This window comes from Artemia sp. Qi Xiang Cuo, chromosome 21, assembly GCF_049724085.1.
Source record: "Artemia sp. Qi Xiang Cuo chromosome 21, ASM4972408v1, whole genome shotgun sequence".
Classification (NCBI taxonomy): domain Eukaryota; kingdom Metazoa; phylum Arthropoda; class Branchiopoda; order Anostraca; family Artemiidae; genus Artemia; species Artemia sp. Qi Xiang Cuo.
In genome coordinates this window covers 52,967,361-52,988,889 of record NC_142814.1, presented here as the reverse complement: position 1 = coordinate 52,988,889, position 21,529 = coordinate 52,967,361, and the positions used below count along the sequence as shown (strand labels likewise).

General features: G+C 35.0%; 2 protein-coding genes across 2 annotated transcripts in view; both read left to right on the top strand.

The window, feature by feature from the left end:
* LOC148939733 (double-stranded RNA-specific editase 1-like) overlaps window positions 1-8,683 on the top strand; it is a 10,944-nt gene extending 2,261 nt beyond the window's left edge. The window contains exons 2-3 of the mRNA XM_089106964.1: window positions 7,570-7,801; window positions 8,071-8,683. Of these exons, the coding sequence (XP_088963090.1) occupies window positions 7,570-7,801; window positions 8,071-8,683 (845 nt within the window). The remainder of the gene's footprint in view (window positions 1-7,569; window positions 7,802-8,070) is intronic.
* Window positions 8,684-12,739: 4,056 nt separating this feature from the next.
* Window positions 12,740-13,348, top strand: LOC148939732 (double-stranded RNA-specific editase Adar-like). The gene has a single exon (XM_089106963.1). It carries the CDS (start codon window positions 12,740-12,742, stop codon window positions 13,346-13,348), a length of 609 nt encoding a protein of 202 aa, XP_088963089.1.
* Window positions 13,349-21,529: the final 8,181 nt, after the last annotated feature.

Here is a 21,529-nt window from a genome sequence, read left to right as displayed (position 1 = left end):
CACAAAGTATGCAGCGGCTGCCATCTGAGCTGACACCAAGTAAAATTGGAGTGAGATCTCAAATCGAGAATAAAGAAGGAACAACTCCTTGGATAACAACCATCTGTATAAAGGAGCAATAGGGCTTACTAGCAGCTCACTTCCATGCAGAATAAACACTATTCGACGAAGGTTCTAAAATTTGGATGCTCTGGGTTGTGTTGGACCAGAGACTTTTTCAGTACAAATAACTGCCGAACTTTGAAACTTTCAAATAACTACATCAAATATCATGTGATTGTGATGCGGTCATGGAGAAATGTATCAAGAAGGTGTCTCACAAGCCAAATTTGACTCAGGATATGAAAGCCCAAAATGGAGAAAACCCCGTGAATTGGGAATATACCAAATTTTGACAAAACAAGCTGGTGATCCTGTAACTTTTAAGATGATTTTACCGTGTGTATTGTTCAGAAAGTCTATCTTTCCATCTTTTGGATCTGTTTCTGTCATGGCTGAGACAATCTAACTCGACCTTTTTTATCAAACGTTGACAAAGGCAAGATCTTTGACAAAGAACGAAAAGGCTCAGTCATACATCCAAGGCTTTTGTTTTAGAACTAAATGATCTTGACAAAGAGAGAAAAAAGAGTTGATGACTCGTTCTGAAGAAATACAGAAGCTATTAGACTCAAGCATTGCAAAAGTGAGATCGAAAAGAACAGAAAATGGATTTCATAATAAGTTTTAAAATGTAATAGAAAGGTATGATGATAATCTTATGAAATTTCAAGTTGAAATTCCTTCAAGCTGAATGAAGGAAGTAGATATTCGATAGCCATTGCTCGCCGTACCCAAGTAATTTACATGAGAACAGAAAATAAAAATTCAACTCAAGCCGAATAGGAAGGAATATTAAGAGCATTGGAGGTAATTTTAAGCCAGACTTGGGTATCTCACGATTTCTTTCTTTAGATTCTTTGTCACTGCTGTTTGAGCTGGTTAGACTCTATAGTAAGCATAAAAGCTCCCAAGAAACAGGTGCTGGTACGGCGACTTCAAGACACACTTACAAGAGCCTCAAAACGGCTTAAAAAGTTAAGGTTGTTATGGGTGACTTAACTTAGATCATATCCGATTTGTAAAGTTCACAATTTGTCAAAACTGGATTGGAAATCAGACAAACCTAACAACTTACGTCTTTTTTCTTTTGGTAAAATCATGAATATTTTTCTCTAATTTAAAATTTTTTCTGTCTGAGAATCTATATTTTTCCTTTTGAATAATTTAGACATTTAAAGAATTAGAAATTTTAGTCTAACGAAAGTGTGATTTAACTCCATCCCTATGTGAAAAAAATGTCATATATTTTTTCTCAAATAACAATGGTAACTTATATTCAGGTTTCGTTGATTTTAGTCCCATTTATCAGGTTTCGTTGAAGTGTCCATTCCTTTTGAATAAATTAGACATTTAAAGAATTAGAAATTTTAGTTTAACGATAGTGTGATTTAACTGCATCCCTATGTGAAAAAAAAATGTCATATATTTTTGGTCAAATAACAATGGTAACTTATATTCAGGTTTCGTTGATTTTAGTCCCATTTATCAGGTTTCGTTGAATTAGAAATTTTAGTCTCACGAAAGTGTGATTTACCTGCATCCCTATTTAAAAAAAAGAACCAGCCGGTTCAGCCATGGAGCAACAGGTCCAAAAGACAGAATGGTAGACTCTGAATAAACACGGTGAAATTATTTTAAAAGTTACAGGATCACCAGCTTGTTTTGTCCAAATTTAGCAAATTTCAAATTCCCGGGGTTTTTCTTCATTTTGGGCTCTCATATCCTGAGTCAAACTTGGCTTGTGAGACAACTTCTTGTTTCTTTCGCTTGTTTTGTATTTTTTGTCAGTGCTTAAAAATGAAAATTAATAGAAGACTCGGGCAATAGAAGACCTTACCGAAGGTATTATCCTGGTATGGCACACACGATGAAAACAATCTTTGTGGCTCTTTTTACTCTTTTTAAAAGTTTCTTGAGAAGAATAGTGTGATTTTAGGAGGAGTAGAGTATGCTTCAACGAAACTTTCACTCTTATGTTAACAATTGAGAATTGCATGAGTTATCAAACCCCTTTAGTCCTCCTTTTATATATTATGACCAATCCTTGTATGGTATAGCAGATCAATCTTCGGGGCTCTTTTTATTTTTTTCAGCATGACGTAGATACTCGTTTTTAATAGATATAAAATACATCACGATCCCTTTAAAAAAGTGGGAAGACTGTGACCTGAAAAATGCCGTTTTGGCACTTCAAACTCAATTGCACCTCAAAAATACAAAAAGTGCATCTGTTGTCCCTAATTTTCCAAATATTTTGAAAAGGGTGAGAGGAATGTCCATCGGACTAGCCTCAAAGATATAAGGTTATATATTTTTGGTCAAATAACAATCGTCAGTTATATTCAGGTTTCGTTGATTAGGAACATTCCTTTGTTTATTTTATTTCAGGCTTCTTACTAAGTTCCGATCCGATCTGTAAAGTTCACAATTTGTCGAAACTGGATTGGAAATCAGACAAATCTAAGAACTAATGTCTCTTTTTCTTTTTTTGGTGAAATCATCAATATTTTTCTCTGCTTTAAAATTGCTCTTGTTTGAAAAACTGGATTTTTCCTTTTGAATAATTTTGATATTTGAAGAATTAAAAATTTTAGTCTCACAAAAGTGTGATGTCACAAAAGTATGATGAAAGTCTCATGAATGTGTGATTTACCTGCATGCCTATTTGAGAAAAAAGATGTCATATATTTTTGGTCAAATAACAATGGTAATTTATTTTCAGGTTTCGTTGATTTTAGCCTCACCCATCAGGTTACATTGAATTATAAACTTTAGTCTCGTAAAAGTTTGATTTAACTGCATCCCTATTTGAAAAAAAGATGTCATATTTTTGGTCAAATAACAATGGTAAGTTATATTCAGGTTTCGTTGATTGGAACATTCAGCTAAATTTTACTAAAACAAGAATAAGACGAAAACCGATGGTTGAAGAAATCTAAACATTCGCTTTTTGCTTTAGTTACTTGCCTAAAACTTCGAAGCAGCGTTGGGTACCCTAGGAGGTTTGTATATGTCCCCCTCTAGGGACAATAAAAAATTTCATCCTTGATCAAACACGAGCCAAATAGCAAACTGGTCCGTATTTTGTATATTTATACATTTGCGTATTAATAACCGACCGATTTTAGACCACGTTCTTTTCTTATTTCACAGATACAGTATTATTGGGAACCAAAGTCAATTAATTACCCATATCAATTCAATAACAGAAAAATAACACCAAAACCCTTCAAACGATCGACTCTTGTGTGTTTCATGCATTCAGGTACAGAATTCTAATATCCAAATAGGACAAAACATTCCAAGATTGTCTTAAATGCTTCAAATACGAAATTATTTCTCCAATTAACAAATTAAATAATGAACTGCATAATTAACAAAAATTAATTACCTAATTAGCAAACTAGTCGATATTTTGTATATTTATATATTTGCGTAATAATAACAGACACATTTTAGACTACGTTCTTTCTTATTTCAAAAGTACGGCATTATTATGAGGCAAAATCAATTAATTATTTTCATTACCCGAATCAATTCAATAAGAAAAAAAATTAATCCCCAAATAGGGCAAAAACAATTAATATCCAAATAGGGCAAAGAATTTAAAGACTGTCTAAAGTGCTTCAAATAAGAAATTGTTTCTCCTATTAGGAAATTACCTGATTATCTACATAACTATCGTAATAAAACTACTTTATGTTTCAGATTTAAGATTAAATGAACTTACAGCTAACGGCTTACAGCTTACTGCATAAACTGTCGTAATAAAATATTTTGTTTCAGATTGATGCTTAATTGAACTTTTAGCTAACAGACGTAACTTAGGGATATAAGATTCCAACATTCCAACGGTTTTTAATACAGACATTAGAGATAGCTACTAGAGTTATAGAGCATAAGGAATTTTCAGATGGTTATGAGTTTTGATTACTTTGTGAAATAGCCACAGTACGATTGTTGGAGCATGCAAATGTTGTGTTTTTTACTTTAATCTTTCCCTTTTTTGATATAAAAAAAAATTAATATCCAAATAGGGCAAAACATTTAAAGAATATCTAAAGTGCGTCAAATAAGAAATTGTTTCTCCTAATAGCAAATCACCTGATCACATAACTGTCATAATAAAACTACTTAATGTTTGAGATTTATGATTAATTGAACTTACAGCTAACGGCTTACTGCATAAACTGTCGTATTAAAACTATTTTGTTTCAGATTGATGATTAATTGAACTTTTAGCTAACAGACGTAACTTAGGGATATAAGTTTCCAACATTCAAACGGTTTTTAATACAGACATTAGAGATGGCTACTAGAGTTATAGAGCATATTGAATTTTCAGATGGTTGTGAGTTTTGATTACTTTATGAAATAGCCACAGTACGATTGTTGGAGCATGCAAATATTGTGATTATTACTTTAATCTTTCCCTTTTTTGATCTACAATAGGGATATGGGAGAAATTTCTTAGAAACCATCAAAACCAATTACGGAACCACGATCTAGTCGTCTCGAAGATAGCTTGAATTGTACATATAACGCTTCAAATTTTCATTCAGTCAGCTGACCTATTATTTCTGTTGCGTTCTCTAGCGCTGTATCCCTTTAAAAAAGTTTTTTTAAGGATGAATTCATTCAAGTGAGGACTAAAGAAACACAGAAAACTGATGAAATTAGGTATTTCAGAAAAAGACAAAAAAAGAAGGGATGCCAAATATTATGATGTCAGTTTAAAAGTAGTCATAAATCACAAATAATTGCTTACTAATATTATGAACTTTACAATCAGGAATATGCCTCAATTTAAGTCACTTAATGTCAACAACAAAGAAAAAAACTGGCAAAGAAACAAAGTATGACATAGCGGTTTTACTCAGAAAAATCAAAACTTTAAAAATATTAACCCTTAGATGGGTCTTTAACCTACAGGGTCTCATAGTTATTGGCTCTTTTTTAAGCAAATGCATGACACGCACACTTCAACAGAACAGATTCTATCAGACTAGAATTATGAACTGCTTTTTATTCAGTACAAGACGACGCACTCAAATGAAATAATATATTTCATTAATAAGCCCTCACATTTATTACCTAACTTTATACTCAACAACGAAATATAGCATAGGCCAGCCACCATCAGAAAATGTGCCAAGATGTAATATTATACTATTTGAAGAAGGTTCTAAAAATTTGGATGCTTTGGGTTTTGTTGGACCAGTGCCTTTTTCAGTACAAATTACTACCAAACTTAGAAACTTTGAAGTAACTACATCACATGTCATGTGATGGTGATGGGGTCATGAAAAAAAAAGACAAGAAGTTTTGAACTCAGTTTTAGAGGTTTGACTCAGGAAATCAGAGCCCAAAATAAAGAAAAACAGGTGAATTGGAAATCTGCCAAATTTGAACAAAACAAGCCGGTGATCCTGAAACTTTTTAGATGGATTTACCGTGTGTGTTGTTCAGAAGGTCTGTCTTTCTGTCTTTTGGATCTGTTTCTATCATGACTAAGGCAGCTGGCGTTTATGTCCCGTCTCAGGAGATGGGATTACGACAATCTACCTTTCGACTTTATGAATCAAATGTTGACAAAGGCAACATCTTTGGCAAAGAATGAAAGACTCAGTCATATATCCAGAGCTTTTGTAGCAGAACTGAATGATCGTGACAAGGAGAGAAGAAAAAAGGCATTGACTCGTGCTGAAGAAATACAGAAGCTATTAGACCCAATCATTGCAAAGCTGAGATTGATAAAACGGAATACGGACTTTATAATAAATTTTACAATGCAATAGAAAGGTATGATGATACTTTATTACATTATACACAGATGGTTCTTTTAAGTTGAATGAAGGAAGTGGATGATCAATAGTTATTCCTCGCCATTCACAACTAATATACACAAGAACAGAAAATAAATATTCAACTCAAGCCGAATGTGCACAAATATTAAGAGCTAGGTAATTAAAAACCGGAACTGGGGATCTCACGACTGAAACCGATCCTTAGATTCATTGTCGCTGCTTATTTGAGCTGCTTATATTCTATAGTAATCATAAAAGCTCCCAAGAAAGAGGCGCTTCTAAGGCAAATTCAAGACAAACTTATAAGAGCCAAAAAACGGCTTAAAACCTTTAAGGTTGTTGGGTGCCTGGGCATGATTTTAATCTTATTGATCAGAATTCGTTGAATTAGAAATTTTAGTCTCAAAAAAATTGGATATACCTGTAACGGGATCAAAATCCAAAACCGGAAAATTTTCCTATTAAAGTTACTCAAGTAAAATAAACTCACCTAAAATATGAACCTAAAAATTCAAGTAACCTACAGATCGAGTAAGGCTCAAGCGTTAAATTTAAAAAGTAGCAAAACAAATGTATCTTATTCAAACATATTTTGTAAAAATCCTACCCACAGAAAATGTAATAGCAATAAATAAATCCGCCTCCGTGTCGCAAAAATATGCAATAAATATCAGTGTGACTAAATGTTACATGACAGGAAACCAACAATGTAATTTAAATCTTAAGAGCTTGAATTCCCAAACTATCAAGAGAAGGAAGAATTTATCATACAAAAAATAGTCACTAGAGATACTAAGTATTTTCGTGTAATCTAATTGCATTGTTCTGAAAACCCAGTTTAGGATTATGTATTCCAATGCAACTAACTTATATTGTCCCTTAACAAGTTTCACAGTGATAAATTATGAGCCATCTGGAAACTAAGTGACATGTCGCTAGCAATAAAATTACAAAGTAAAACTTTGTTTTGTCGAGAAAAATTCCAAAGTGAAGTCTTAAAGTTATAAATCGTATCAAAATTCAAGTATCCAATTGGTGTATCCCTGTCCAATAGTAATATAGAAGATATCACGAACCAATAGGATCAATGAAACACATGTTTTAGCAACGCCTGAATGTAACCTCGGGCGAAATCGGAGGGTATAGTTCCTTAGAATTTAGCCATTTTCAGCAGTCTATGAGGAGTTGAGAAGGAGTTTTTAGAACAAGTTTACAGTGAGTCTTTGAGAACAATATTAATGTAAGTAATCTAACTATTGCATTGTAAATACCACAGTTTATAACATTATCCTAGTGTCTATGACTGTGAAGTGTTTTGATACTCCTGAAACAGCTTTGTACCGCTAATGTGAGCAAAAATAAATACATTACTGTCTTAATTTTTTCTCTTTATGTTAGTATTTCTCAAGATTATTAGTCCTTGTGGCTCCAACCGCTCCCTAAGGAATCTGAATCCTTTCAATCTGATTTTAATTCAGTATGGCCATTAATAGATGCTCCCCATTTGAACCGCTGATTTAATCCCCCGCTATACGAAGCTCCCCCGCAAACTAAGGTATAAAATATAAGAAAGATATAAAGAAAACCCCCTTCGATCTACGATCACTCTACGATCACTCAGTCTACGATCACTTAGTGTATGATCAATTCTGGATTAAAGATGTTCTTACTTTTGAGAAGTCATTCCAACAAGTACCAGCTGACGAAATCTCAAGACTGGTTGACGCCAAATTTTCTGAGCTAATGGCACGGAAAGACGTTGAAAAATCAATGTCAGCAGAATTGAAAGTTATTTCGTCAATTACTGTACAAAAACCTAATGATGACTTCGAAGTGATTGCAGTTGCGACTGAGACGACAGTCATCCAAGCAAAAAACTTAACCAGAGAAGGGCATGCAGTTTACGACTGTCATGCCAAATTCTGGCCAGAAGAGGCTTTTTAGACTTTGTCTATACAAAGTTAGAAGATTCCAAAGAAAATTGCAACGATAGTCTTTTCTATGTTAACAAAGACACAAGGAAGTTCCAACTTAAGTAAGTATACCTTTTTTATTTGTGTATAAACATTTCTCCCTGTGGTTATGTCAGGCCGAGCGAAATTGAGGCTTTGAATAGATGCGACGGTCAATTGCAGGCCAAACTTAAGGGACTATGAATCAGAAAGAAAAAGAATTGGAAACAAGATACATGGGACAGAAGTGTTAGCGGCAAATCCCAGCTCATTACCCACTCATGTTCCGATAAATTGGCTAAATGGAATGTGGTGGGAATTCAAGGAGCTCTACTATCACAATTGATTGGTCCAATTTATTTACAAGGAATAGATATTGGGCAACGTATGCATATTTCTAGTTTAGAAAGGGCCATCTGCTCTAGATATGGGAAATTTGATCTCCCAAAGGAGTATCGAATAAACAAGCCAAATTTATGTTGCCCTTCGAATGCAGCTGCCCATCAATTTATTTCTAAATCAGGTGTTATTTCACTTGCTTGGAGCAAAGAATGGAAAGCTCCTGAACTTATTAATGGCAGGACTGGGATGCTAGCAAATGGCAAAACTAGCAAACTGTCAAAAATTTTACTATTTGAAAAAATTTTATATGTCCAAAACGCCAACGTTTCATCTTCTCCAACCTTGCTTTATCAAGAAGCTAAGATATTAGCAATTGACTATCAGGAGGCGAAGGCTAATCTTGAGAAGGCTTTTAGAAGATTGAAACTTGGAAATTGGATACACAAGCCAGAATTGGTGAATGAAATTGCACTTAACTAAAAAGTTCAAAAAAAGAAATAAAGAAAGCCCCCTCATTAGAATTGGCACGGCCTGTTTAAAGGAGCAAAACACAAGGACAAAATTTTCCACAAAAAACAAATTATTGAGAAATATTACGCATAGAGAAAGTGCAATATTTTGTTAGGCCTAAGTCCCCTTAAGATAGTAACAAAAAAAAGTATACTCCCTAAGAAAAAAAATATATATATATATAATCCCCTCACAAGATAACAGAAATTTGGCTAACTTTTAGCTAACAGACGTAACTTAGGGATATAAGTTTCCAACATTCAAACGGTTTTTAATACAGACATTAGAGATGGCTACTAGAGTTATAGAGCATATTGAATTTTCAGATGGTTGTGAGTTTTGATTACTTTATGAAATAGCCACAGTACGATTGTTGGAGCATGCAAATATTGTGATTATTACTTTAATCTTTCCCTTTTTTGATATACAATAGGGATATGGGAGAAATTTCTTAGAAACCATCAAAACCAATTACGGAACCACGATCTACAGTCGTCTCGAAGATAGCTTGAATTGTACATATAACGCTTCAAATTTTCATTCAGTCAGCTGACCTATTATTTCTGTTGCGTTCTCTAGCGCTGTCTCCCTTTAAAAAAGTTTTTTTTTTAAGGATGAATTCATTCAAGTGAGGACTAAAGAAACACAGAAAACAGTGATGAAATTAGGTATTTCAGAAAAAGACAAAAAAAGAAGGGATGCCAAATATTATGATGTCAGTTTAAAAGTAAAGTCATAAATCACAAATAATTGCTTACTAATATTATGAACTGTACAATCAGGAATATGCCTCAATTTAAGTCACTTAATGTCAACAACAAAGAAAAAAACTGGCAAAGAAACAAAGTATGACATAGCGGTTTTACTGAGAAAAATCAAAACTTTAAAAATATTAACCCTTAGAGGGGTCTTTAACCTACAGGGTCTCATAGTTATTGGCTCTTTTTTAAGCAAATGCATGAAACGCACACTTCAACAGAACAGCTTCTATCAGACTAGAATTATGAACTGCTTTTTATTCAGTACAAGACGACGCACTCAAATGAAATAATATATTTCATTAATAAGCCCTCACATTTATTACCTAACTTTATACTCAACAACGAAATATAGCATAGGCCAGCCACCATCAGAAAATGTGCCAAGATGTAATATTATACTATTTGAAGAAGGTTCTAAAAATTTGGATGCTTTGGGTTTTGTTGGACCAGAGCCTTTTTCAGTACAAATAACTACCAAACTTAGAAACTTTGAAGTAACTACATCACATGTCATGTGATGGTGATGGGGTCATGGAAAAAAAAGACAAGAAGTTTTGAACTCAGTTTTAGAGGTTTGACTCAGGAAATCAGAGCCCAAAATAAAGAAAAACAGGTGAATTGGAAATCTGCCAAATTTGAACAAAACAAGCCGGTGATCCTGAAACTTTTTAGATGGATTTACCGTGTGTGTTGTTCAGAAGGTCTGTCTTTTGGATCTGTTTCTATCATGACTAAGGCAGCTGGCGTTTATGTCCCGTCTCAAGAGATGGGATTACGAAAATCTACCTTTCGACTTTATGAATCAAATGTTGACAAAGGCAACATCTTTGGCAAAGAATGAAAAAGACTCAGTCATATATCCAGAGCTTTTGTAGCAGAACTGAATGATCGTGACAAGGAGAGAAGAAAAAAGGCATTGACTCGTGCTGAAGAAATACAGAAGCTATTAGACCCAAGCATTGCAAAGCTCAGATTGATAAAACGGAATACGGACTTTATAATAAATTTTACAATGCAATAGAAAGGTATGATGATACTTTATTACATTATACACAGATGGTTCTTTTAAGTTGAATGAATGAAGTGGATGATCAGTAGTTATTCCTCGCCATTCACAACTAATATACACAGGAACAGAAAATAAATATTCAACTCAAGCCGACTGTGCACAAATATTAAGAGCTAGGTAATTAAAAACCGGAGCTGGGGATCTCACGATTGAAACCGACCCTTAGATTGATTGTCGCTGCTTATTTGAGCTGCTTATATTCTATAGTAATCATAAAAGCTCCCAAGAAAGAGGCGCTTCTAAGGTAAATTCAAGACAAACTTATAAGAGCCAAAAAACGGCTTAAAACCTTTAAGGTTGTTGGGTGCCTGGGCATGATTTTAATCTTATTGATCAGAATTCGTTGAATTAGAAATTTTAGTCTCAAAAAAATTTGATTTACCTGTAACGGGATCAAAATCCAAAACCGGAAAATTTTCCTATTAAAGTTACTCAAGTAAAATAAACTCACCTAAAATATGAACCTAAAAATTCAAGTAACCTACAGATCGAGTAAGGCTCAAGCGTTAAATTTAAAAAGTAGCAAAACAAATGTATCTTATTCAAACATATTTTGTAAAAATCCTACCCACAGAAAATGTAATAGCAATAAATAAATCCGCCTCCGTGTCGCAAAAATATGCAATAAATATCAGTGTGACTAAATGTTACATGACAGGCGACCAACAATATAATTTAAATCTTAAGAGCTTGAATTCCCAAACTATCAAGAGAAGGAAGAATTTATCATACAAAAAAATAGTCACTAGAGATACTAAGTATTTTCGTGTAATCTAATTGCATTGTTCTGAAAACCCAGTTTAGGATTATGTATTCCAATGCAACTAACTTATATTGTCCCTTAACAAGTTTCACAGTGATAAATTATGAGCCATCTGGAAACTAAGTGACATGTCGCTAGCAATAAAATTACAAAGTAAAACTTTGTTTTGTCGAGAAAAATTCCAAAGTGAAGTCTTAAAGTTATAAATCGTATCAAAATTCAAGTATCCAATTGGTGTATCCCTGTCCAATAGTAATATAGGAGATACCACGAACCAATAGGATCAATGTAACACATGTTTTAGCAACGCCTGAATGTAACCTCCTGCAAAATCGGAGGGTATAGTTCCTTAGAATTTAGCAATTTTCAGCAGTCTATGAGGAGTTGAGAAGGAGTTTTTTTAGAATGAGTTTACAGTGAGTCTTTGAGAACAATTTTAATGTAAGTAATCCAACTATTGCATTGTATATACCCCAGTTTATAACATTACCCTAGTGTCTATGACTGTGAAGTGTTATACATATAATATTGATATTCCTGAAACAGCTTTGTACCGCTAATGTGAGTAAAAATAAATGCATTACTTTCTTAATTTTGTCTCTTTATGTTAGTATTTCTCAAGATTATTAGTCCTTGTGGCTCCAACCGCTCCCTAAGGACTCTGAACCCTTTCAATCTGATTTCAATTCAGTATGGCCATTAATAGATGCTCCCCATTTGAACCGCTGATTTAATCCCCCGCTATACGAAGCTCCCCCGCAAACTAAGGTATAAAATATAAGAAAGATATAAAGAAAACCCCCTTCGATCTATGATCCCTCTACGATCACTCAGTCTACGATCACTTAGTGTATGATCAATTCTGGATTAAAGATGTTCTTGCTTTTGAGAAGTCATTCCAACAAGTACCAGCTGACGAAATCTCAAGACTGGTTGACGCCAAAATTTCTGAGCTAATGGCACGGAAAGACGTTGGAAAATCAATGTCAGCAGAATTGAAAGTTATTTCGTCAATTATTGTACAAAAACCTAATGATGACTTCGAAGTGATTGCAGTTGCGACTGGGACGAGTCATCCAAGCAAAAAACTTAACCAGAGAAGGGCATGCAGTTTACGACTGTCATGCCAAATTCTGGCCAGAAGAGGCTTTTTAGACTTTGTCTATACAAAGTTAGAAGATTCCAAAGAAAATTGCAACGATAGTCTTTTCTATGTGAACAAAGACACAAGGAAGTTCCAACTTAAGGAAGGATACCGTTTTTATTTGTATAAAAACATTTCTCCCTGTGGTGATGCCAGGCAGAGCTAAATTTACGGTTTGAATATATGCGACGGTCAATTGCAGGCCAAAATTAAGGGACTATGAATCAGAAAGAAAAAGAATTGGAAACAAGATACATGGGACAGAATTGTTAGCGGCAAATCCCAGCTCATGACCCACTTAGATTCTGATATATTGGCTAAATGGAATATGTTGGGAATTCGAGGAGCTCTACAATCGCAATTGATTAGTCCAGTTTATTTACAAGGTATAGATATTGGGCAACGTATGCACATTTCTAGTTTAGAAATGGCCATCTGCTTTAGATATGGGAAATTTGATCTCCCAAAGGAGTATCGATTAAACAAGCCAAATATATGCTGCCCTTCGAATGCAGCTGCCAATCAATTTATTTCTAAATCTGGTGTTATTTCACTGGCTTGGAGCAAAGAATGGGAAGCTCCTGAACTTATTAATGGCAGGACTGGGATGCTAGCAAATGGCAAAACTAGCAAACTGTCAAAAATTTTACTATTTGAAAAAATTTTATATGTCCAAAACGCCAACGTTTCATCTTCTCCAACCTTGCTTTATCAAGAAGCTAAGATATTAGCAATTGACTATCAGGAGGCAAAGGCTAATCTTGAGAAGGCTTTTAGAAGATTGAAACTTGGAAATTGGATACACAAGCCAGAATTGGTGAATGAAATTGCACTTAACTACAAAGTTCAAAAAAGAAATAAAGAAAACCCCCTCATACTGATAGAAGAAAAGAAATAATAAAGAAAACCCCCCCATTAGAATTGGCGCGGCCTGTTTAAAGGAGCAAAACACAAGGACAAAATTTTCCACAAAAAACAAATTATTGAGAAATATTACGCATAGAGAAAATGCAATATTTTGTTAGGCCTAAGTCCCCTTAAGATAGTAACAAAAAAAAGTATACTCCCTAAGAAAAAAAAATATATATATATATAGAATCCCCACACAAGATAACAGATATTTGGAAGTGTCAAATTTGAGTTATATAATAAAAACAGTGCCGAATTTTAGCTATTTAAAAAAAAACTAACCAATATGTCATTAGATCCAAACGAAAAATTGCTAAAACAAAAACTTATTGCCAAAACAGTGGAAATTTCAAAATCCCTTCCCTCATATAACGGAGACTCAGACGTAGATGAATTTAGTATCCAATTATGCCAATTGTAGAAGTAACTAAAACGGACTTAAAATCATTAGTAGGCATGTTGTTAATGAGACTAAAAGGGCAAGCATTAACATTCTTAAAACAAATAGAAAACACCATAGGGGAAGATAAAAATCTTCCAATAAACTCCATAGAAAAATTACTAAAAGCGTTCCGAGAAGGATTTATTGAAACCAGTTCAACAGACAAATTAAATCACGGACCTGTATGTTTCGACGAAACCCAAAATGGTAGGGAATACCTATACAAGGTAATGGTATCAATTGAGGCTAAACATGGAAAAGAATCTGGTCCCTTATATGATAAAATTGTACTAAATGCTTTCTTGCAAGGATTGAACCCCAAACTGTACCGAATGTTAATATCAAAAAATATTCAAACATTAGAGCTGGCAGTTCAGGAAGTACAGAGAAAGGCTGAAATTGACACGATTGTGGCAAATCACAAAGAGTCAAAAATAAATAACGTATGAGAATCAACTCCGGGACGATCACGAGGAATTTCACCAGAATTTTTCTCGAGAGATAATTCAACAAAACCGAGCCAAAATAGATCATCAACCCCTACCAGGCAAAGAATGGTACGTTTCGTACCCATGAATACGGCAAACAACGTAAATCACCCCCCAATTATATGCTATGCATGTAATAAACAAGGGCATATTGTTAGGGAATGCCGTACTAAAAACAACTATACACCAGCACCCCCCAGTTTTAGTAACCGTTTGTTCGGGAGAACAAACTTAAATTCCAATGGGTCAGGAAGTTATAGAAGTGACCCCCCACACCTCCCATTGTTCCGCAACCCCTACCAACATGGATTGGAATACGCAAATCCTTCCCCCAACCGACAAAAATTATCGGTTCCCCAACCCAAATACGCGACAAAACATGTACCAATTTAATTCACGGACAGTGTATCCTAGTACATTTAGCAGGAATACAAATGACGACAGAAGATATTTTTCCCCGACGGGTAGAAATTATTCAATGCAAAATGAACAAATGCCGCGAGCCGACGGCACAAGAAATTCCAACCCACGTAATAATACGTGGCAGCCAAGACAATCGAATGTCAATCAAATTGCTAGGGAAATCCCCACCGAGCCCCAATGTCAAACACCAACCTATCAAATAAACGCACAGGGAAACGAATCAGGCCCCCAAGAAAATTAACCGGGACCCTGGAGGCCAGTATTTTTATAGGTCCCTTCCAATAGTTGTACCTTCTTTAAGTGAAAATAATGATATAGTACCTATATTAAATGATTTTGGTTTTGCAAATATTTATTTCAAAGCGCTAATAGATTCCGGTGCATCGGTTAACATAATAAACTCGAATGTATTTAATAGATTACCAGTATGTATAAAGCGACGGAAAAATGTTAATATTCCCAGTTTAACTAGCGTCACAGGACATAGACTAGAAGCAATAGGCTCCATACGCCTAGATGTGACAAAAAACAATAGAATCTTTCCTACAAACTTCATAATATGATAGAATTTCCCAAATGAAGCTCTAATCGGTGCTATTTTTTTTAAATCTAATAAAGTGTTATTAGACATAGCGAATCACACTCGTATATCCGTCCGATCCTATTCTCCGACGCGTGGAGAAAGGGGAAGCAACAGTGAATAGAATAAAGTCTTTTGCACCCCATTTCTCGTCCTGTAGGAGAAAGTCAAGCAGCAAATGGATCGAATCAATAAAAACAAAAATAGGGAAAATGCAGGAGTATAGGCAAACAGAAATAAATAAAATAGCAGAATTATTGAAAGAGATAATAAATCTCAATGCTGTCCCCTTACAGCCAACCCCACAAGCGGAAGATCTGACGCAACCAAGCGCCAATTTTAACCTAATAGAAAATGATTCGGAAGAAAAATATTAAGGATTCGCAGTGCGTAAAACAAACATCCCCCCAAAAACAATGCAGAGTTCAAATCTCACAAATGTTCACCCCCGTAAACGACAAGTCCGAAATTTGGTTTGCATCCCCGTGTGGAGAAATCCCCAAAAATCTATTTTGTGAAGAACAGATCATTTTATATGAGAAAGGAGAAGGTTTTATTTGGTTAACTAATACACATGAAAATGATACAATTACAATAAAAAAGAGAACATGTTTCGTTGAAATACAAGTGATTTCTGAGCGCAAGCTAGACGAGTGGAAAAACTCCAAAAGGAATTTAGTTAATAGTATTGGTGTCAGTAATCCAAGGAATAGGTACCCACTAACAAGATCCCAATTTTTTGGAGAAATTTAAATTAGATCATATCCAAGATACGGTATTAAGAGAAAAATAATGTGAACTGCTCTGGAATTTTAGAGATATATTTTCTACGTGTGAAGAGGACATTGGATTGTTGCCGTTCTATGAAAATTCTATCCAAACTACAGGGTTGCCTGTAGCTAAACAACCCTATCGCATTCCTCAACCCTACAAAAATTGGTTAAAAAAAAAATCCGTCAATTAGAAAGAAACAAGATCATACGCCCAAGTATAAGCCCGTATTCAGCCCTTGTTATACTAGTACCAAAAAGAACAAGGACCTTAGACTCGTAGTAGACTATAGAGCCCTGAACAAGCAGGTGGTTAGCGACAAGTGTCCCCTGCCCCGAATCGACAAAATTCTAGACTCCATCTCAACAAAAAACAAAATCTTTACATCTCTTGACCTCACACAAGGTTATAATCAAGTTAAGATAGCAGATAACGACGTTTATAAAACGGCGTTTTCTATGAAAGAGTGTGGCTCTTATGAATATTTAAGAGTACCCTTCGGACTCAAAACTAGTTCAAGTGCACTATGTAGACCCCTGTTACATTTATTACGAGGTGTAGAAAATATCTTTCATTTTGTGGATGATGCAATCTGTGTAGGAAAAAACCCAGAGGATCATTTAGCCACATTAACCAAAGTTTTTGAAAAATTCAGAGAAGGCAATTTGAAATGTAGACCTGAAAAAGTAAATTTACTTCAATCCGAAATAAAATTTTTAGGAATGAGTGTCCCAAGGAAAAATATCACCGGACCCTGAGAAGATAAAATGTGTAGAAAATCTCAAACCTCCGAAAACAATAAAACAATTGCGAACCATTCTTGGTTTGACCAGTTATTTTAGAAAATTTATACGTAACTACGCAAAAATTGCAAAACCCCTAATGGATCTAACCAAAGGGACCTCCCAAAATTTCACCTGGTCGCAGGAAGCTCAAACTTCCTTAGACACTCTCAAGAAAGCGCATACATGCGCTTTCTTGTGTATAGAGAAAGTCATATAGAGAAATATAGAGAAAGTCATATGCTATTCAAGTAGAACTCTATCGAAAGGCGAGAGCAGTTATTCTGCAACGCAATTGGAGCTACTATCTATAATTTACCATTTAGACAAATTTTGACATTATTTAGTGGGTCGAAAATTTAAGCTACGTTCGGACCACAAAAGCTTACAGTACCTAAGCACATTCAAAAATCCAACGGGAATCTTAGCTAGATGGATAACGAAAATCCAAGATCTGGATTACGAATTTGAACATTTGACCAGTAAACAAAATGCCCCCTGTGATTACTTGAGTAGATATTCAGAAAATAACTCCTCAGATAACGAAAACAGAGAAATAAATGTCATTAATCCCAGCAAGCGATAACACAAGAAGAATAAACCTAACATCCAACTGAAACAAAATAAAGTTAATCATAGCCCCTTATCGCTGGCTAACATTAAAATAAATCAAGTTAAAGATGAACTGTTTTTGACTCTCATTAATTATTTTGTCAATTCTGATAACCTCCCTGATAAGTTCAAAGCCCTGAGAAGGGAAATAGACAATTGTTATTCTGAATTATACGAAGAAATCCTTTGTAGGATAGTAACAGGTGATACAATATAAAAACCAAATCTCGAAATTACCGCTATTACCCCAAAACCTAACAATACCTGCCTTTGAATATTTTCATTCAGATACAGGTGGACACCTGGGAATCACGAAAACCTATCATAGATTAAAACAATATTTCTTTGTTCCATCAGCATTAACCAAACTCAAAGACTTCATAAACAATTGCGAATCATGTAATTTATGAAAGAATCCCCAAACTTATCCCCATCCCCCAATGGGAAGAGAGCCAATAGCGAGGTTTACTTTCGACATTGTTTTATTTGATTTATATGGAACCAGTAGAGGGTTACTTTTTTCCAGCAGAGGCTATACCCGCATTCTTTCAGTTATAGATCACTTTTCTGGGTTCACTTTTAATAAAGCGTTGAAAAATCAGGGCGCGTACGCTACGAGTAAGGCATTAGCAAAAACATTTTTAAAATTTGGCGTTCCTAACAAAGTTATCAGCGATAATGGAAGTAATTTTGTTTCTAAAATAACAAAAGATTTAATGAGTTTCCTTAACATAAAGAAATTGGTGACCCCCCCTACCATCCGCAAGCAAATGGGAAAATTGAAAACAGGCATAAAATATTTTCCAAAATCTTGACTATTTATACAAAATACAACCGAAACGACTCGGATCAATATTTATCTTACTTAACCAATGTAATTAATACCGCCTACTCAGAAACAACTAAGGAATGTCCGTTTTTCTTATTATTCGGACGCGATTTCAAAATACCCTATCAGGAAATTGTCGAGTCCAGACAGTATTACAATAATACGGGAAACTAGAAGCAAAATCTTATAAATAGGATGAGGAAAACCTATAAGATAGTTAGACAAGAATTATAAAAATGTAAAACAAACCAAGAGTCAAAGGGAACATAAATTTTAAGATAAGAGATTGTGTCTACCTAAAGAATGAGGCAAAGCTGGAAGGCTAAAAATTTTCCAATAAATATTCGAGACCTTACAGGATAATCAAAAAATACGACAATGATTTTACCTTTAAAATGATAAACCCTGAGAACGGAAGAACATATAGGGCACATGTTAGCCGAATAAAAAGGGCCAAGCACCCGGAGACATGGGCACCGAAACCCTCATCTACCGATTCGTCAAACGCGGAAAATGAATTTCTCAAGTCAAGGCTAGCCGAGCTAAGACCTTTCAATTTCAAACAAGACTATTTCGAAAATATTAGTGACGAGGAAAACTTTGAAGAATTTCTAGCCATGAAAAATCTAGTCATCCCCAAAAATAATCTTTAATACCAGTAGCAATAAGAACCCCAAAAGGTCCAAAAAATTCATCATCAGAAAGCTCGGAAGAGTTAGACTATACGCTGTACCCAAAAACCCAATTTTTCCCCAATAGAATTTCAACCCCCTTGTCCCCCAAAAAGATTTCCAGACGATATGGTATCACCAGCAACCCCGATAGAGAGGCCCCTGTCGTTACAGGATGAACTAAATAGAGTTATGAAAACCCCGGGTGTAAAAGTAAAGAAAACTCCACCCAGGGAAACGAGCAAAAAAAATTTGAGAGAAGCCATGGACATAGTCAATTATCCTATAAAAACAAGGCAAAGTACTTTGCCTTGGACCCAGGAATACTCTGAAGATGAAAATCTAGGACAATATCATCACATAACGGTATCGAAAGTCAAGCCCAAGAAATCATCCTCCTTGCAACGGACCATGTTACAAAAAAATACCTTATCCCCCCCCCCCCCGAGGATATGGCATTCAAACAATGGAGACACTCCAAAAACATTTGACTCCTCCCAGAGTTCTCAAGATTCTTTTAACTCCCCCGAAACAGGAATTCAGCGCGTAGAAATGGAAAATAAACCCTCTACTTCGAGAAGAGACGAAATGTATGAAGCAAGGGCAGGTGATACTCCAAAATCGCAAAGGACCACCCCGGAAAGCCCTAATGATGAATCTTCAGATACCAGTTCTACTGAATCCGACGATGAAACAGCTCCAGACGAACCCCAAGACGCACAAAAACGAAAACCAACTTCGGCTACCGCACATGCAAAAGAGGCTAAATTAAAAGGTCAAAAATTCTTGTTGAAACAGTACAAGAAATTTGACCTAATCTCAATGGGAAATTCAAAAAGAATAAAACGCCAGAAAGCGAACAGGAAGTTACCACAAAATCTGGCAGAGTAATTAAAAAACCCGATAAATGGAAATATGTCTAGAGATCAAGTACCCAAAAAAACTCATAAAATAACGTTAAGACGATATGAGTAGGTTAAATATGCAAAAAAAAACAACCTTAAAACAAATGTGTATGGATACGACACTTCAACGAAAGCTACCCCTAAAAGGTCGAAGGAAATTAATAGTTAACTTTTCCAGATAAACTGAATCCCGGCTAGATAGAAAAACCTGAGGATAGAAGTAGAACAAGAATTGTTCAACCCCGCCTCCAAAAAAAAACCTAGTGCCACCTCGTTACAGACGGAACGACTGTGGACCAGCTATTACAGATGCGATCGATACTCCTAGACGCTTCGGCACAATTGATAAGAGAAAGACTGAAAATCGAGAATATGATAAAAGCCATACTTAAATCTCTTAGTGAAGTTAAGGCTTCCGAAGAAAAAATGAACAAACAAAAATGAGTTCTTAGTGACTAAACAAATGGATAAATTAATCAAGACTGAGTTTATGGAAGTTAAGGAGCAGACCGCCAAAATCCAGAATGAAATAGAATCAATAAAGCGACGCCAAGCTAGTTAAGGGATATAATTATCCCGACAAGCTCCTAAAATTACAAGCATTATATAATAAAATGCAAGAAATTGGTAAAAAAAAAAAGTGCAAGATTATAGAAAAAGTACTGTTCTATCTGCAACAATAGCGGTGCATGAAGCACTGGCACCTGAACGCGTAAAGCTCCTAAACTTACAGCATAAATACGACCACTGAAAAGCACAGAAAGAAATAATTAAACTACAACAGGACAGTTTAGAGAAACAACTGAAGGAAAACAAAGCCGAAATCAACAGAGAATTGCAAAAACAAAGAGAATTCTGCTCAAACTTAGAGAAAATGGTGGCGACCTACTTCACAGTTTAAGTTGACCTACCCCTCAACCCCCAATTGGAAAATATTCTTGCTAACAATTACAACGAAGGGCCACCACATCCCTTGTATTTCAAAATTCCAAATCAAGCCCAGCATCCCCTTATAAAACCCCAAATGGAGTCTATTCAACAAAACCCTCCAACGGACAATAACGTAACTACTAGCACCCAATACTCCAACATCCAAATAAATGATACAACTGGCCAGCCCTCCTCAGAGATCTCTTCACCACAAGGAACGCCCAAAACGCATCCGTTACCAGATGATACAGAAAACTAAGAAAATAATAATCATGGCTGTTAACTAAACTCAAAAAGGAGATAAGTTCTTTTCTCGATTAAATACAAAAAAAGAAATATTTTTTTTACAAGTTTAGTATAGTAAATTGTGTAAGCAAGGGCATAGCAATAATCTAATAACCAAGGTGCGCGACCCACGTTAAAGTAAAGGACACATACTTGTGTGGCATTGGGGATAATGTTGGATGTCAGAAAGCTTACATTGTCCGTAATGCCATAGCAAGTGTCTAAGAGTTCTACAAAGCTTTTCGTCTACTGCACGATTTCTTAAATAGTTTTCGTCTATTTAAAACACTAGTATTCGAACCCAGCCGTAGAAGCTATGATAACTTTTGCTAAGCAAAAAAAACTCATAGTCACCTTTGAATCATTAATCTCAAGTACCAAAGGGTATTTTCAGACTAAATATATTATCCAGGCACTTACTACTTAAAAAAAATAAAAAAAAATACTGGAGC